Raw genomic sequence first — 12376 nt, forward strand, 5'->3', positions numbered from 1 at the left:
ACTGTATGCGAGACTTCCTTATCAAAACTTACCGGCCTGTAAACAATGACAATTACTTTCCTCTGGCCACAAGGAATGATATTTTCAAGTAAGGCACTTTAGATATCTCAATAGTCAAACCAAGTAGAGCTTTGTAGCTTAAATCATCATTTTCAGGGACTTCAAGTTATGGAACAATGAGACAGATTAGTCTTAAATTCGTTTCGTTCGTGAATACACTAAATGAAGGACAAAATATCAAACTGAGGTAGATAAAAGAAAAGGACTTAGATTAAAACGAAATTAGAAAACAAATGACAAACTCCGGTTGGAGTTTGTAGTGAAGAAGTGGACCTCTCTCTTACGTAGAACTGCCCAGAACAGAGTGTGGCTCCGTGTTTTGAAGGAGCTGAGCCACGCCTTTCTCACGTGCCTGAACCAATCATTTGGGAGGACATGTGGCGGTAAACTTCTTTTGTTCGCGAAGTACATGCCCTCTGGGACGATGTACAGAACTTGGTCATAATACACTTATAAACTGGTATTAATGAAAGAATGCATCATTTTGTACTTTGTGTTAAGGATTCGACACCGTCGGGTTTTCCTGATCCAAACAATACCACGAACGGTAATTCTGTGAGCTATAATCAAAAAGATACATGATTCTTCATGATTAAACGCATATCAAGTTTGATTATATACCATAAAGCTTATAGTTATAGCAATTTGTCATATGGGGACCATGAAACACAACAAGACATACATTTCATACATTTAAAAGGGTAATTAGACCACAAGTGGTCATGGATGAGAGTGTCTCTGTGCGTGTGTGTGTGTTTGTGTGCGAAGTCATTCAGAGTTCGAACCGCGTTGTGAACTCTTGCTCTCCCCCCTCAGGGGAGTCAGTATGTGTGTGCGTGTCTCTTGAATTGATGAGATTAACATCAGGGTACATGGTCGAACATCTGGTTAAACAATGTAGGCTTATTGTAAGGTGTCATGCGCCATGGGGAGATCCCAGGGAGACCCCAGCGGGATCTCAGCCAGAGCGACGCCTTTGCTGGTGGTCACATGTCTCAGCCGAGCAGTAAAACAGGATGCTTCTTTGTTTACTCAGGAAGAAAAGAGCTGTGTTTGCGAATCAGAATCCAGTAATTTAATCAAGTGGCAGACACCATTTGCTTTGTGTCACAGTCCAAGAAGAAAAGAGCTGTGTTTGTAAATTAGGATCCAGTCATTTAATCAAATGGCAGAACTAACCATCTGCTTTGTTACATTATTTATTTATTTATTTATTTATTTATTTATTTATTTATTTATTTATTTTGTCCTTGCATTCTTTTTTGTGGCTAAGTGACACACCTGAATGAAAGGCTTATTATGCGCCTCATTATGCGGATCATTGTCTTCTCAGGTGTGAATCTGATACGCATATTGGTTTTCCAAACAAAAAGTGTCTTACAAAATTTAAATCAATGTATTGTTTTATGTGAATGATTAGGCAGGATGATTTTCACATCATTTTGAAGAAAAAGTGCAAAATGACAAAATGCATTATTCAGAAGTCATGTGGACACATATTTAGTATGTGTTTTGTGGCCTTATTTCAGAAACGTTCATTTTTAGTTTTTTCAATAACCATGCATAAACATTATTCTCTCAAAAATACAAACATGTACATACATGTTGCTCGCATATTATGGTAGCCCTGTTTGTGCTAAATAGAGTGTAATTACACATTTGCCATTAATATGTTTATAAGCAACTGAAAAAAGCACAAATGTCAGGTCATGTCAGAACATCTCAAGGACCCCAAGTCACCTTAGACCCCAGAGGGTTAAATTGTACGTCCTACAGTGGTCAAATAGAAAAAGCCACAGTGTATTTTGACTAAAATAGGATTACTTTATGAATTTTATAATTCAGTATCTCATATAATGTTACTCTGAGTTGACCCCATCTAGGGGTTGAAGTTGGAGACTCGAGGCCTCTGGGGATAATGGACCTGTGACTTCACCTGGGGATGTGGCCAGAGCCGAAATTGACAGTCTTTGACCTCACGGCCCAACTCCATGTGAAACAGATTCAATCTACATTATATCCTTTATCTACTTGAAATGTATTTTTTTTTTTTTTTTTTGTATATATTTACTTTTTTGTTATAAATACTACTTCAGTTTGGAATAACTAGGCTATGCTATGGACAAGGGAACCCTATGCTCAGTGAGTGTCAAGCTGTTCATCCACCAATGTGGACTACCTCTCCACAATGACCACATATTTCACAATATTTGACTTTATTTTATCTTTGTATTGCCAATTATTTATCTAGTTTTTCTAGTTTTTAAGGTGCTACTGCTGCTCCGTTAAAGAAAAGCACCCTGAACCCCAACTTATTGTGTTGTATTTACTCTCTTCTAGCCTTGTTGGCTGTAATCTCACTGGTCAGGATTGTGAAATTGTGTCATCAGCTCTACAATCCTCAAACTGTGTCCTGAGAGAGCTGGACCTGAGTAACAATGGCCTGCAGGATTCAGGAGTGAAGATTATTTCTGATGGACTGAAAAGCCCACACTGTCAGCTGCAGATACTGAGGTATTTAAGAACATATGAGAGATTATTTACAGTCTGCCGGTCATAATGTTGATGTGTGTTTGTAGATGGTCTGAATGTGTCTGTCTGTAGGTTGTCTGGCTGTATGGTGACAGAGGAAGGCTGTGGTTATGTGTCTTCAGCTCTGAGTTCAAACCCCTCACACCTGAGAGAGCTGGACCTGACGAACAATGACCTACAGGATTCAGGAGTGAATATTATTTCTGAAGGACTGAAGCGGCCAAACTGTCAGCTGCACATACTGAAGTATTAAGAACATATAAGATAATTTACAGTCTGCTGGTCATAATGTTGATGTGTGTTTGTAGATGGTCTGACTGTGTATGTATGTAGGTTGTCTGGCTGTATGGTGACAGAGGAAGGCTGTGGTTATGTGTCTTCAGCTCTGGGTTCAAACCCCTCACACCTGAGAGAGCTGGACCTGACGAACAATGACCTGCAGGATTCAGGAGTGAAGATTATTTCTGAAGGACTGAAGAGCCCACACTGTAAGCTGCAGATTCTGAGGTATTTAAGAATATATAAGAGATTTACTACACCAACACAGAAAAGATACAAAGTGACAGGTGCTAGCTGTTGGAGATTATGTGGGAAAAGGGAATCTAACCATTATCATATTTTTGGGGAGTGTCAAAAATTAACCCAGTTTTGGCAAGGGATTGAAGGAAATTTGGCAGCTGTTTTTGAGGTGACGATTCCTTTCAAGTGTGAATATTGATATCTGGCTAATAGTTCTTTTGATGGGTGGAATAACATCAATAAGAAACTGATGTTAATTCTTCTGGCAGCTAGTAAAAAAGTAATTACAAAGAAATGGCTAAAACCAGAGCCACTTACAGTTGATGATTGGATTGACATATTACACTATATATATGTGAGATGGAAAAGCTAACCCAGATAAAATAAATTTGTTCCATATGGAAAAAAATTACTAAACCTTTTCTTGAAGCATAAATGGTCTGTAAAGTAATGTTTTTTTAAAAGAATTATAAGTAATAGCTCCTCTTGTTCTTGTACATAGTTGCTGTCAAAATGAGGAAAACACAAAACATCTGTATAAGCTTGAGTTTTTAATTTCCATGACCAGTGGCAGACATGATGGGTTATAATGCTGTCTCTGTATTGATGTGTATGTTTTTGTTTTATTGTAAAGAAGAATTTCTGCCTTGATAAATGTATATATTTGTCCGCTGAAATTGAAGTAAGTACATATAAGAGATTGTTTACAGTCTGCCTGTCATGTTTTTGTCATTCCTGTTGTGTTTTTGTAGATGATCTGACTGTGTGTCTGTAGGTTGTCTGGCTGTATGGTGACAGAGGAAGGCTGTGGTTATGTGTCTTCAGCTCTGAGCTTAAACCCATCACACCTGAGAGAGCTAGATCTGAGCTACAATCACCCAGGAGAATCAGGAGTCAAGCTGCTCTCTGACAAATGGATGGATCCAAACTGCTCACTGCAGATACTCAAGTATGTGGGACAATAAGAGGCCTGGTTTACACCTGGTATTAAGATCTGCCTCAAGTGATCTGACCACAAGTCGTTTACTCTCATTCGGATGTAGAGCAATTCCAGCGTTATGAACATGACATTTACAGTCAAAGCTTGAAATATAATCCAATATATTGAATAGGGCTGTCAAGTAGTTAAAATTTGTAATCAAATTAATTACATGGTGTGGCAATTAATTAATTACACGCACATCGTGTAAAGCATCAAATAGACATTACAAAATACTGGGGCGTTAGCCCTGCTTAGCTTCAGTGGGCAACCAGTCTTGGGCTACAGGGTGATACGGCTGCTGGTGCATCCGGGCATATGGAAATATGAAATTATTTTTTAATGAGATTATACTCTAAATAAGAAATTAAAACTGCCAGTAGGTGGCGGTCAAGTCACTTTTTTTTAAATAGTGCTTTTTACAATACAGATTGTTTCAAAGCAACTTTACAGAGATAACAGGAAAATAATGCAACAAAGTTTGTTTCCAGAAGAAAATAGCATCACAGTCCAGCTTAAGTAAGTTCAGTGATGTTTAATTTTTGTTGTAAAAATTGTATTAATTTAGTTAATTTATATATATATAGCCGCTCTGGAGAAAACCGTGATATCATCGTCCAGCTCAGTTCAGTTCTAATATACTGGTGTCAATGCAGGCAGATCAATGTTTTTGTTGAATACTAAATTAAATGTTAAATGAAATGTCCCCAACTAAGCAAGCCAAAAGCCAATGGCAACAAAGGTGAAAAAAGGCAACAAAAAAAAACCTTGGGAGAAATCAGGCTCACTCGGGGGGCCAGTTCTCCTCTGGCCAGCGAACAAACAGTGTATGATTATGATTCAGGCAGCATTATAGGCCAGAAGTTAGATGGGATTGGTACAATCAGAATATTATCCAGTCCCGTCTGGTTGAAGATCGGAGTCATCATGCCGGTATGGAGACGGTTTTGTTGAGGATCAGAGCCAATGGCTGTCGTGTCAATGAGGCCTTCACAGGGGAGAGTCTAGTTAGCACAATCTCTGCTGACACTTCAGGGATGCGTTGTGGTCGTGTCTAGGCGCAGGTCCTCCATCTGATCTGGATACGGCCCGGATCCGGCTGACTACATCATGCGTTGTGGTCGTGTCTAGGCGCAGGTCCACCATCTGATCTGAATACGGCCCGGATCTGGCTGATTACAGTAAACCTCAGAATAAACAGAAAGACTAACATTAGCATAGATGCCATTCTTCTAATATGGTCATACTTCCTGGTTCTGGTAAGAACTCCAGCTGCTGCGTTTTGGACCAGCTGTAGTTTTATTATATGTGCAGGGCAACCACCTGTAGTGGCAAACAATTTTACATCACTGAATAAGAGTATAAACAGGAAATAGTATAGATTTTCATAGTAGGAAAAGAAAAAAAGAAAAACAAAATAATTTTTTTAAAATCAATTAATACATTTCACTGTAAGTTCCGCTGTCTGTGTCATCAAATTTAGTTTGTTTTGGACATACATCGTTACATTGATCCTCATCATTAGACATTCAAAGCATTTGGTATGAGATTGTCTTTGTCACCAGTCTAATTACCAAAGCTGAAATACATTGCATTACACATGGTAGGCACATTACAATCCGGCCTCTAGTTCAAATTACAATCCGGCCTCTAGTTAATAAACACCAGAGGAGAACTGGCCCCCGACTGAGCCTGGGTTCTCCCAAGGTTTTTTTTCTCCATTGGGTCACCTGATGGAGTTTTAGGACACCATTATGTCACTTGATGGAGTTTTTCGGTTCCTTGCCACTGTTGCCTTTGGCTTGCTCAGTTGGGGATATTCTGGGGATATCTAATTTGATTTTATCAATAAATTCCACTAGAAACAAACCTTGTTGTATTATTTTAATTTAATACTGTGAAGCTGCTTTGATACAATCTGTATTGTGAAAAGCGCTATACAAATATACTTGACTTGACTTGACTTGACATTAACCATTGTTGTCCAGCTGTACCTAGAATTCCTTTTCTCCATTGTGTGTGTTACAAATAACACATCGTTTACAAAAATTTTCAGCATATGTTGTGAACCCCTTTGTAAACCAAACTTTTGTTAATTGTGTAAAATGTTTGGGTAAACATGCTTTGCCATCAACACTCAACCAAACGCCAGTTATATTACTACATTCTGATTTCTTCCAAACAGCTTTCTTTGCCTCAGAGGCAAAAGACTGCATGCCCTGTAAGGAGTCAGAAAAATCAAGGTTACTTTCAGATAAGAGTGTACACTCAATCTCCTCTGGTTATCCAGCAGCTGTTTTAGCCGCTGCATCTGCTCTGCCATTTCCTACAGAAACAAAATCTTTTTTGTTAGTATTCCCTGCGCATTTGCAAATAGAAATCCTCTCAGGTAACAAAATAGCATCCAGCAAATTGGACACTAAGCCAGCATGAAGAATAAGATGACCATCTGACTTCAAAAATTTTCGACGTTTCCACAATGCCCCAAAATCATGAGCTACCCCAAATGCATAACGCGAATCTGTGTAAATCGTTACACTTTTCCCTGTCATTAATTTACAGGCTTCTGTTAAAGCCACAAGTTCAGCTGCTTGAGCAGAGTAATTTGAGGGCAATGACCCTGAGGCCAATATTTCAAATTCAGTCATCACCGCATATACTACACAGTTTGAGCCTGTTGTTTTGTTCTTGAAGGCAGAGCCGTCCACAAACAAAACATTCTCACAGTTTTCAAGCGGTGTGTCTACATTGGTCGTGGTGTACTTATTTGGTCAATAGCAGTCAAACAACAGTGATGTTCCTCACCATCCTCTCTTTGTTCACTATAATCTACCAGACAGAGCTATCCAAAACTATCCGATGACCAATCACCTTTAAGCTTGCCCCATGTTCTGTATTGTCTTTTCATCAGATTTTTTGCTTCTTTAAAATTTGTCATTTACCTTAACCCATCTGTAATGATATAACACTCAACCCAGAGGTTAATGACACAATATACACACTATTCAGACGGAGTGGCTCCCCTAAACTAACACATACCAAACATGAATTAACACTCATAAAACATACAATGCTGTCACCATCAAACACACAGACACCTGACTACGAACCGCTCATATTCTCATATTCATATCTTTTGCTGTTTACTCTAAACATATTTAAATTTTAAATAAGATTTTAAACTTAGCTTTTATCTAATTTTACATGGTCTCTTAACCAGTTTCAAAGCATTTCTGTTCATTATTCATTTGATTTTAGAAAAGTCAGCTGGGTTTTTTTTTTTGGTTCATTATCATTATTTTGCTTCAGCTTGCTTTAGCAGGCCGATAACAGAGAGACAGACAGAGTACCATCCCTTCCTCCACTCAAGCAGTCTCTCTCACTATACACAAATATTTTTCTTTTTTTTTCAACAGCCTCCTTAGACTGTAACTTAGACAAAATATAATAATAAATTAATTTCAATAACCTTTGACCATTAACTTTTATCCAGACTTTTCTTGAATCTACAAAAGCTGTCTTCATCTTTACCCACCACCATGTCTAACGACCTTCAGGAGTTAAAACTATCTTATAGACATATTAGTTCAAAATCAACACTTCTATAAAAAAGAAAATTTCTTGCCCATAAGGCAACCAACATCATTGTCCTGACATAAATAAGAAGTTTTGTTACTGTCTCCATAACAAATAATGACAATCACCTCATGGTGTAAGCTGGTTCTTGAAAGCCCATTCCCATCAGCTCTTTATCTATAATCTCCATCAGGGTGTTGTCCCCTGGCATAGTTGCAGACACTTGTCACAATGAAAAACAAACCATGCAATGAATCCGGTTTCTGGTAAGTGGTATGGAGGAACTCACATTTCTGGGTCAGACTGCCATAACTTCTCACAGCTCATCTCCCCTCTCAATGATCTGCTGATGCTGGTGGCCTCAGTCATCCGCTCCACTCTCATACCCATCTCACATAAAACACCTCCATTCAGCAGATCCCCAGTGGCGGCGTGACCCCCTGCCTTAGGTTGACCTCTGGCCAAGGAGGATCTTACCCGTCATTGAGTAATCACTTCGTGCACACTGGTAACCGCTCTTCCCCATAATAGAATCTTTGACCATTTTCTTCAACATAATCAGTTGTTTTCTGGAGCTTAGGGAAGGCACCTTAAAGAGTCACCAGAGCCATCAGGTTGCCTAATAGTGTTAACACAGGGAGACAGGTAACTAAAAGCAGTATTTAATCACCATATCTCTGTTAAACTTCTTCAAATCAACAAAATCTCAGTGACTTTAGATCACCGTCTATTCACTGTACATCTACGTCTGCAGCCGAAACCATCGGCCCTGTATGGTGGAGACTAAAATGAGACAAAGAAGTTACTGGCCCTGAATTAAACTAGTCAAAAACGTCACTTCTATCGTTTAAGACTTCTTTAAAGTCATTCAGTTTTACTTTTAAAACATTTGCAAACTTCCCTTTAAATGTATGAAATCTTAACTGCCTGTAGCATGATTTATTTTTAATTTTTTTACATCTCCATGTCTATGGTTTTCAACTGAAACACTGTTCTTTACTATAAATAGCTTATTATCACTTATGACACAGGCTCAGATAACAGCTTTTAGCTGACATTGAATGAGAGAGAGACTCTGAGGCATTCAGGACTGGTACACTGCACTCTCATAAACTTCTAAAATCAAACTTTATCTACCATCTTTTAACTCTAGCCCAGCGTAAGGCATCTTTGCCAGAATGCACATGTATTTTCAAACAACCATATTTTACATTTGTCTTCTGCCCACATCAGGGAATTTAGACATTACAAATTTCCACTCAGATTGTGTCTCTGGCCGTTTCAGCCACAGCACCAGATTCAGAAAAGCAAACTGTTTCAGCCAATCACAAGCTTATCTTTGAAAGCAAAACATCAGCTCCTAGTTCTTTCATGGTCAACACTATTCCTCCACGTTCAAAACACTAACAAGCTGTTTGTTTAATCAGATGCCTTTCTATACATTTTACATTTAGCAACTGTTAATCCAGTAATACTGCTTCTGCATTTCATCTCAATTTTAGTTGTCAAGTTCTCAATTACTTCAATGTTTTTTTCTAGGAGTTTATCAATCTCTAATTAGGATTCACACCAACTTTGAGGAGGCTAGCACTCTCCGCTTGTGATGCATCTTTTGCAGTTATCATTGTAAATTGTCCGTGAGATTAGTCTCTCTAAATCATCTTAACCCTTTTAAAGTGTTCCATTAAAACACAATCATCCCTTTAGTTACTTTTATGTATTTTGCAACTCATATTTTTAGTCATTATCTGTAATTTTACATCAACCTGTATTCATCAATTCACTTGTTCATTCATCAAAATATTATTATAGATCTTTCCTTCAAAAGGATTCCCTTAAGAATTCAATCTTTTGACCTTGTTTTTATTTTTTTATCTCTTATTCTTTCTCAGACGAAAACTTTGATATCGTCATTTAAACACTGATCTACTTTCAAACCCACATTAATACCAGAAATTTCTGTTACTTTCACATTTTCTCACCTTCTGAGTGGCCATTTACAATTACGGGCTAAATGGCCCTGCTGACCATAATTAAAACCCTCTCTGTCATCTGGTGGGTTCATGTGTCAGCCTCAACTACAGCAACAGACACCTTGCCTATAGTTTGATCACTGAGCTTGCAAACGGCTCCAACTTGAAGCAGTGTGTCCCAATCAGGAATGTAAACAGAGCCACTGATAAGCAGTTCTCTCTATTCTTTTACAGTTCAGCAGTGGCGGGTTTTATCACAATAGCCAAATCATAATCTTCATCATTATCACTGGCAGCACATTAATTTTCATAAGCTGCAAGGAAATACTCAAAATATTCTAAGCGGTATTCACAAAGTTTCTGTTTAACATTAGTCACATTTGTCCAGGGAAATTATCCCCAACCCATAATTTCCTTTATAAAACAGACACATTTTTCCTTCAATGACTTAATGTCAACAAAATATCCAGAATCATAATCATACTCAATGCCGCCTTATTTTTATCTGAAACTCACTTTTCATATCATTTCAACTTAATTTGACTTAACAGGCGTTCATAAATTGTTCCATAAATTCTATCAGAAATTTTTTTTTCATAACATACATTTTTCTACTATATTTCTTCTCAAAATGGTTAGTCTGTAGATACAAGTATTATGATTATTGTCTCAGTCCCACGTATCTCTCCTGTTTTACAGAAACCAAAATATTATATTTTTATCTAAATCCCCAAGTCACACAGCCTTATGGCTGCTTGCTCCTTCAATCCTTATCATATAAATTTAAGTTCTCTAGATATCTAATGTCATGCATCCATTTACTGGATACAAAATTAAAAACTTTATTTCTCCTGGCAGTTCGACTTTTATCTTTGCGCTCTGCCTCCTCTAACCATTACATGATTGTTCGCTTACAATCCACATACACATCTCAAACAACAGACAAAAAAAAACACCGGTTCATCATATTGATCTTTTTGCGCATTTTACTCTGAGATTTCCCTATGATGGTCCCTTTTTCCCGTGGTTATTTGTTGGCGCCCCTATATAACTCTAGACGTCTCTAAAGAGATCAATTTTCACCTCAATTGAAAAAGGTGGCCAAACACCGTCCGCTCTCGGGTCCAAGAGAAACATCCAAGGAATCCTGCCGACAACGCCAAATTGTAGTGGCAAACAATTTTACATCACTAAATAAGAGACAAACAGGTATCAATTGTCTTTAACAACTATTTATTCCCTTGCAAGGAAAGGTCAGCAGTCATACAGTCATTACAAAGTGCCTGCAGAGTGTGACAACAAGTGGGGGGTATCCTTCGTTTTTTATAGTTGTTCCTCCCCCAAGGTTATTTTCCCTATGCTACATCAAGATACATCTTAGCCATAACTAACATATTGTTTAGATTTGTCTATCTTATTTAATCATATTACACCCTTGAATGGAGACTCTCTGTGTCTCGGTCATACATTCAGTCATATTAACTTTTGTCCTGTCATATACAAGGACATAGACATACATATATTAATAAGAATATGTATCAACACTACATTCATCTGATTATCATCATATTTCTAAGATTCTATGAATATAAGAAAATGCAAACATATAGAATATATCAAATTTCTTCCACACACCCATAAGAGTATTACAATAATCTAGCCTTGAGGTCATGAACGCATGAACTAACTGTTCCGCATTTTTCACTGAAAGCATATGTCGTAATTTAGATATAATTTTAAGATAGAAGAATGTGGTTTACAGATGCTAGAAATGTGGCTTTCAAATGAACGATTGGTATCAAAGAGCACACCCAGGTTTCTAACCGACGACAAAGACTTGACAGAGTAGCCATCAATTGTTAGACAGTTTTTTAGGTTAGTACATGCAGAGGTTTTTGGTTCAATCATTAGAAACTCTGTTTTTTTAGAATTAAGTAATATTTTTCCTCAGGGACACTACAATGCACTGCCTGATGCAATACTGTAGTAGACGATTGCATAGTTATAATTTTCTCTCTAATATTATCAATCTTGTAAGTAAAAGAGTTCATAAAGTCATTACTGCTATGCTCTTTGGAAACTTCAGAGGTAGAAGCTTTATTTCTTGTTAATTTAGCCACTGTATCAAATAAATACCTAGGGTTGTGTTTGGTTTCTTCTAAGAGAGGCGAAAAATAAGCAGATCTAGCAGTTTGTAAGGCCTTTCTGTACGCAATCGTGCTCTCTCTCCACGGAATTCATTTTTTTTTTTTTGTAGTTGCGCTCCATTTTTGGTATATATGGATATATGATGATATCTTGGTGAAAGAGTATCTATGTGATGGGAGTTCACTAAGCTAGTTGCATCCAAAGCAGTATCTAAAGTCCTTGCACTCTTACTATCTTCAATTAAAGTTTGGATGCGTGACTCTAGTTCTGAAATCTTCTCCATCAGCCTGACTATCTCCCTGCATTTATCACATGTTATGCCCTCAGTGCTGACAGAGAATTCTATACTATATGTAACGCTTCATCCGACAGCACTCAATTCACAGATGGACATGGAGACTGTGTTTCATGCGTTGTTTACTGTAACACAAGGAAAAACATATATCCTCTGGCGACAGTGGGCATTTACACATACATGCATCACATCTTCAGCATCGGATAAACTACTCTGCTGTTGCTTTAAACACCAGAATGCGATGCAGCGCAAATTAGTCTTATTAGAACAGTTTTAACAGTCAAGAATCAAACA

General features: G+C 37.7%; 1 protein-coding gene across 1 annotated transcript in view; it reads left to right on the forward strand.

The window, feature by feature from the left end:
• Positions 1 to 12376, forward strand: part of LOC311286233 (NACHT, LRR and PYD domains-containing protein 1 homolog) — a 118805-nt gene that overhangs the window by 65689 nt on the left and 40740 nt on the right. Inside the window, exons 4-7 of the mRNA XM_084402350.1 lie at positions 2401 to 2574; positions 2665 to 2838; positions 2926 to 3099; positions 3887 to 4060. Coding sequence (XP_084258476.1) covers positions 2401 to 2574; positions 2665 to 2838; positions 2926 to 3099; positions 3887 to 4060 — 696 coding nt within the window. The remainder of the gene's footprint in view (positions 1 to 2400; positions 2575 to 2664; positions 2839 to 2925; positions 3100 to 3886; positions 4061 to 12376) is intronic.

This window comes from Rutilus rutilus (genome assembly GCF_951802725.1).
Source record: "Rutilus rutilus genome assembly, chromosome: 2".
Taxonomy (NCBI): domain Eukaryota; kingdom Metazoa; phylum Chordata; class Actinopteri; order Cypriniformes; family Leuciscidae; genus Rutilus; species Rutilus rutilus.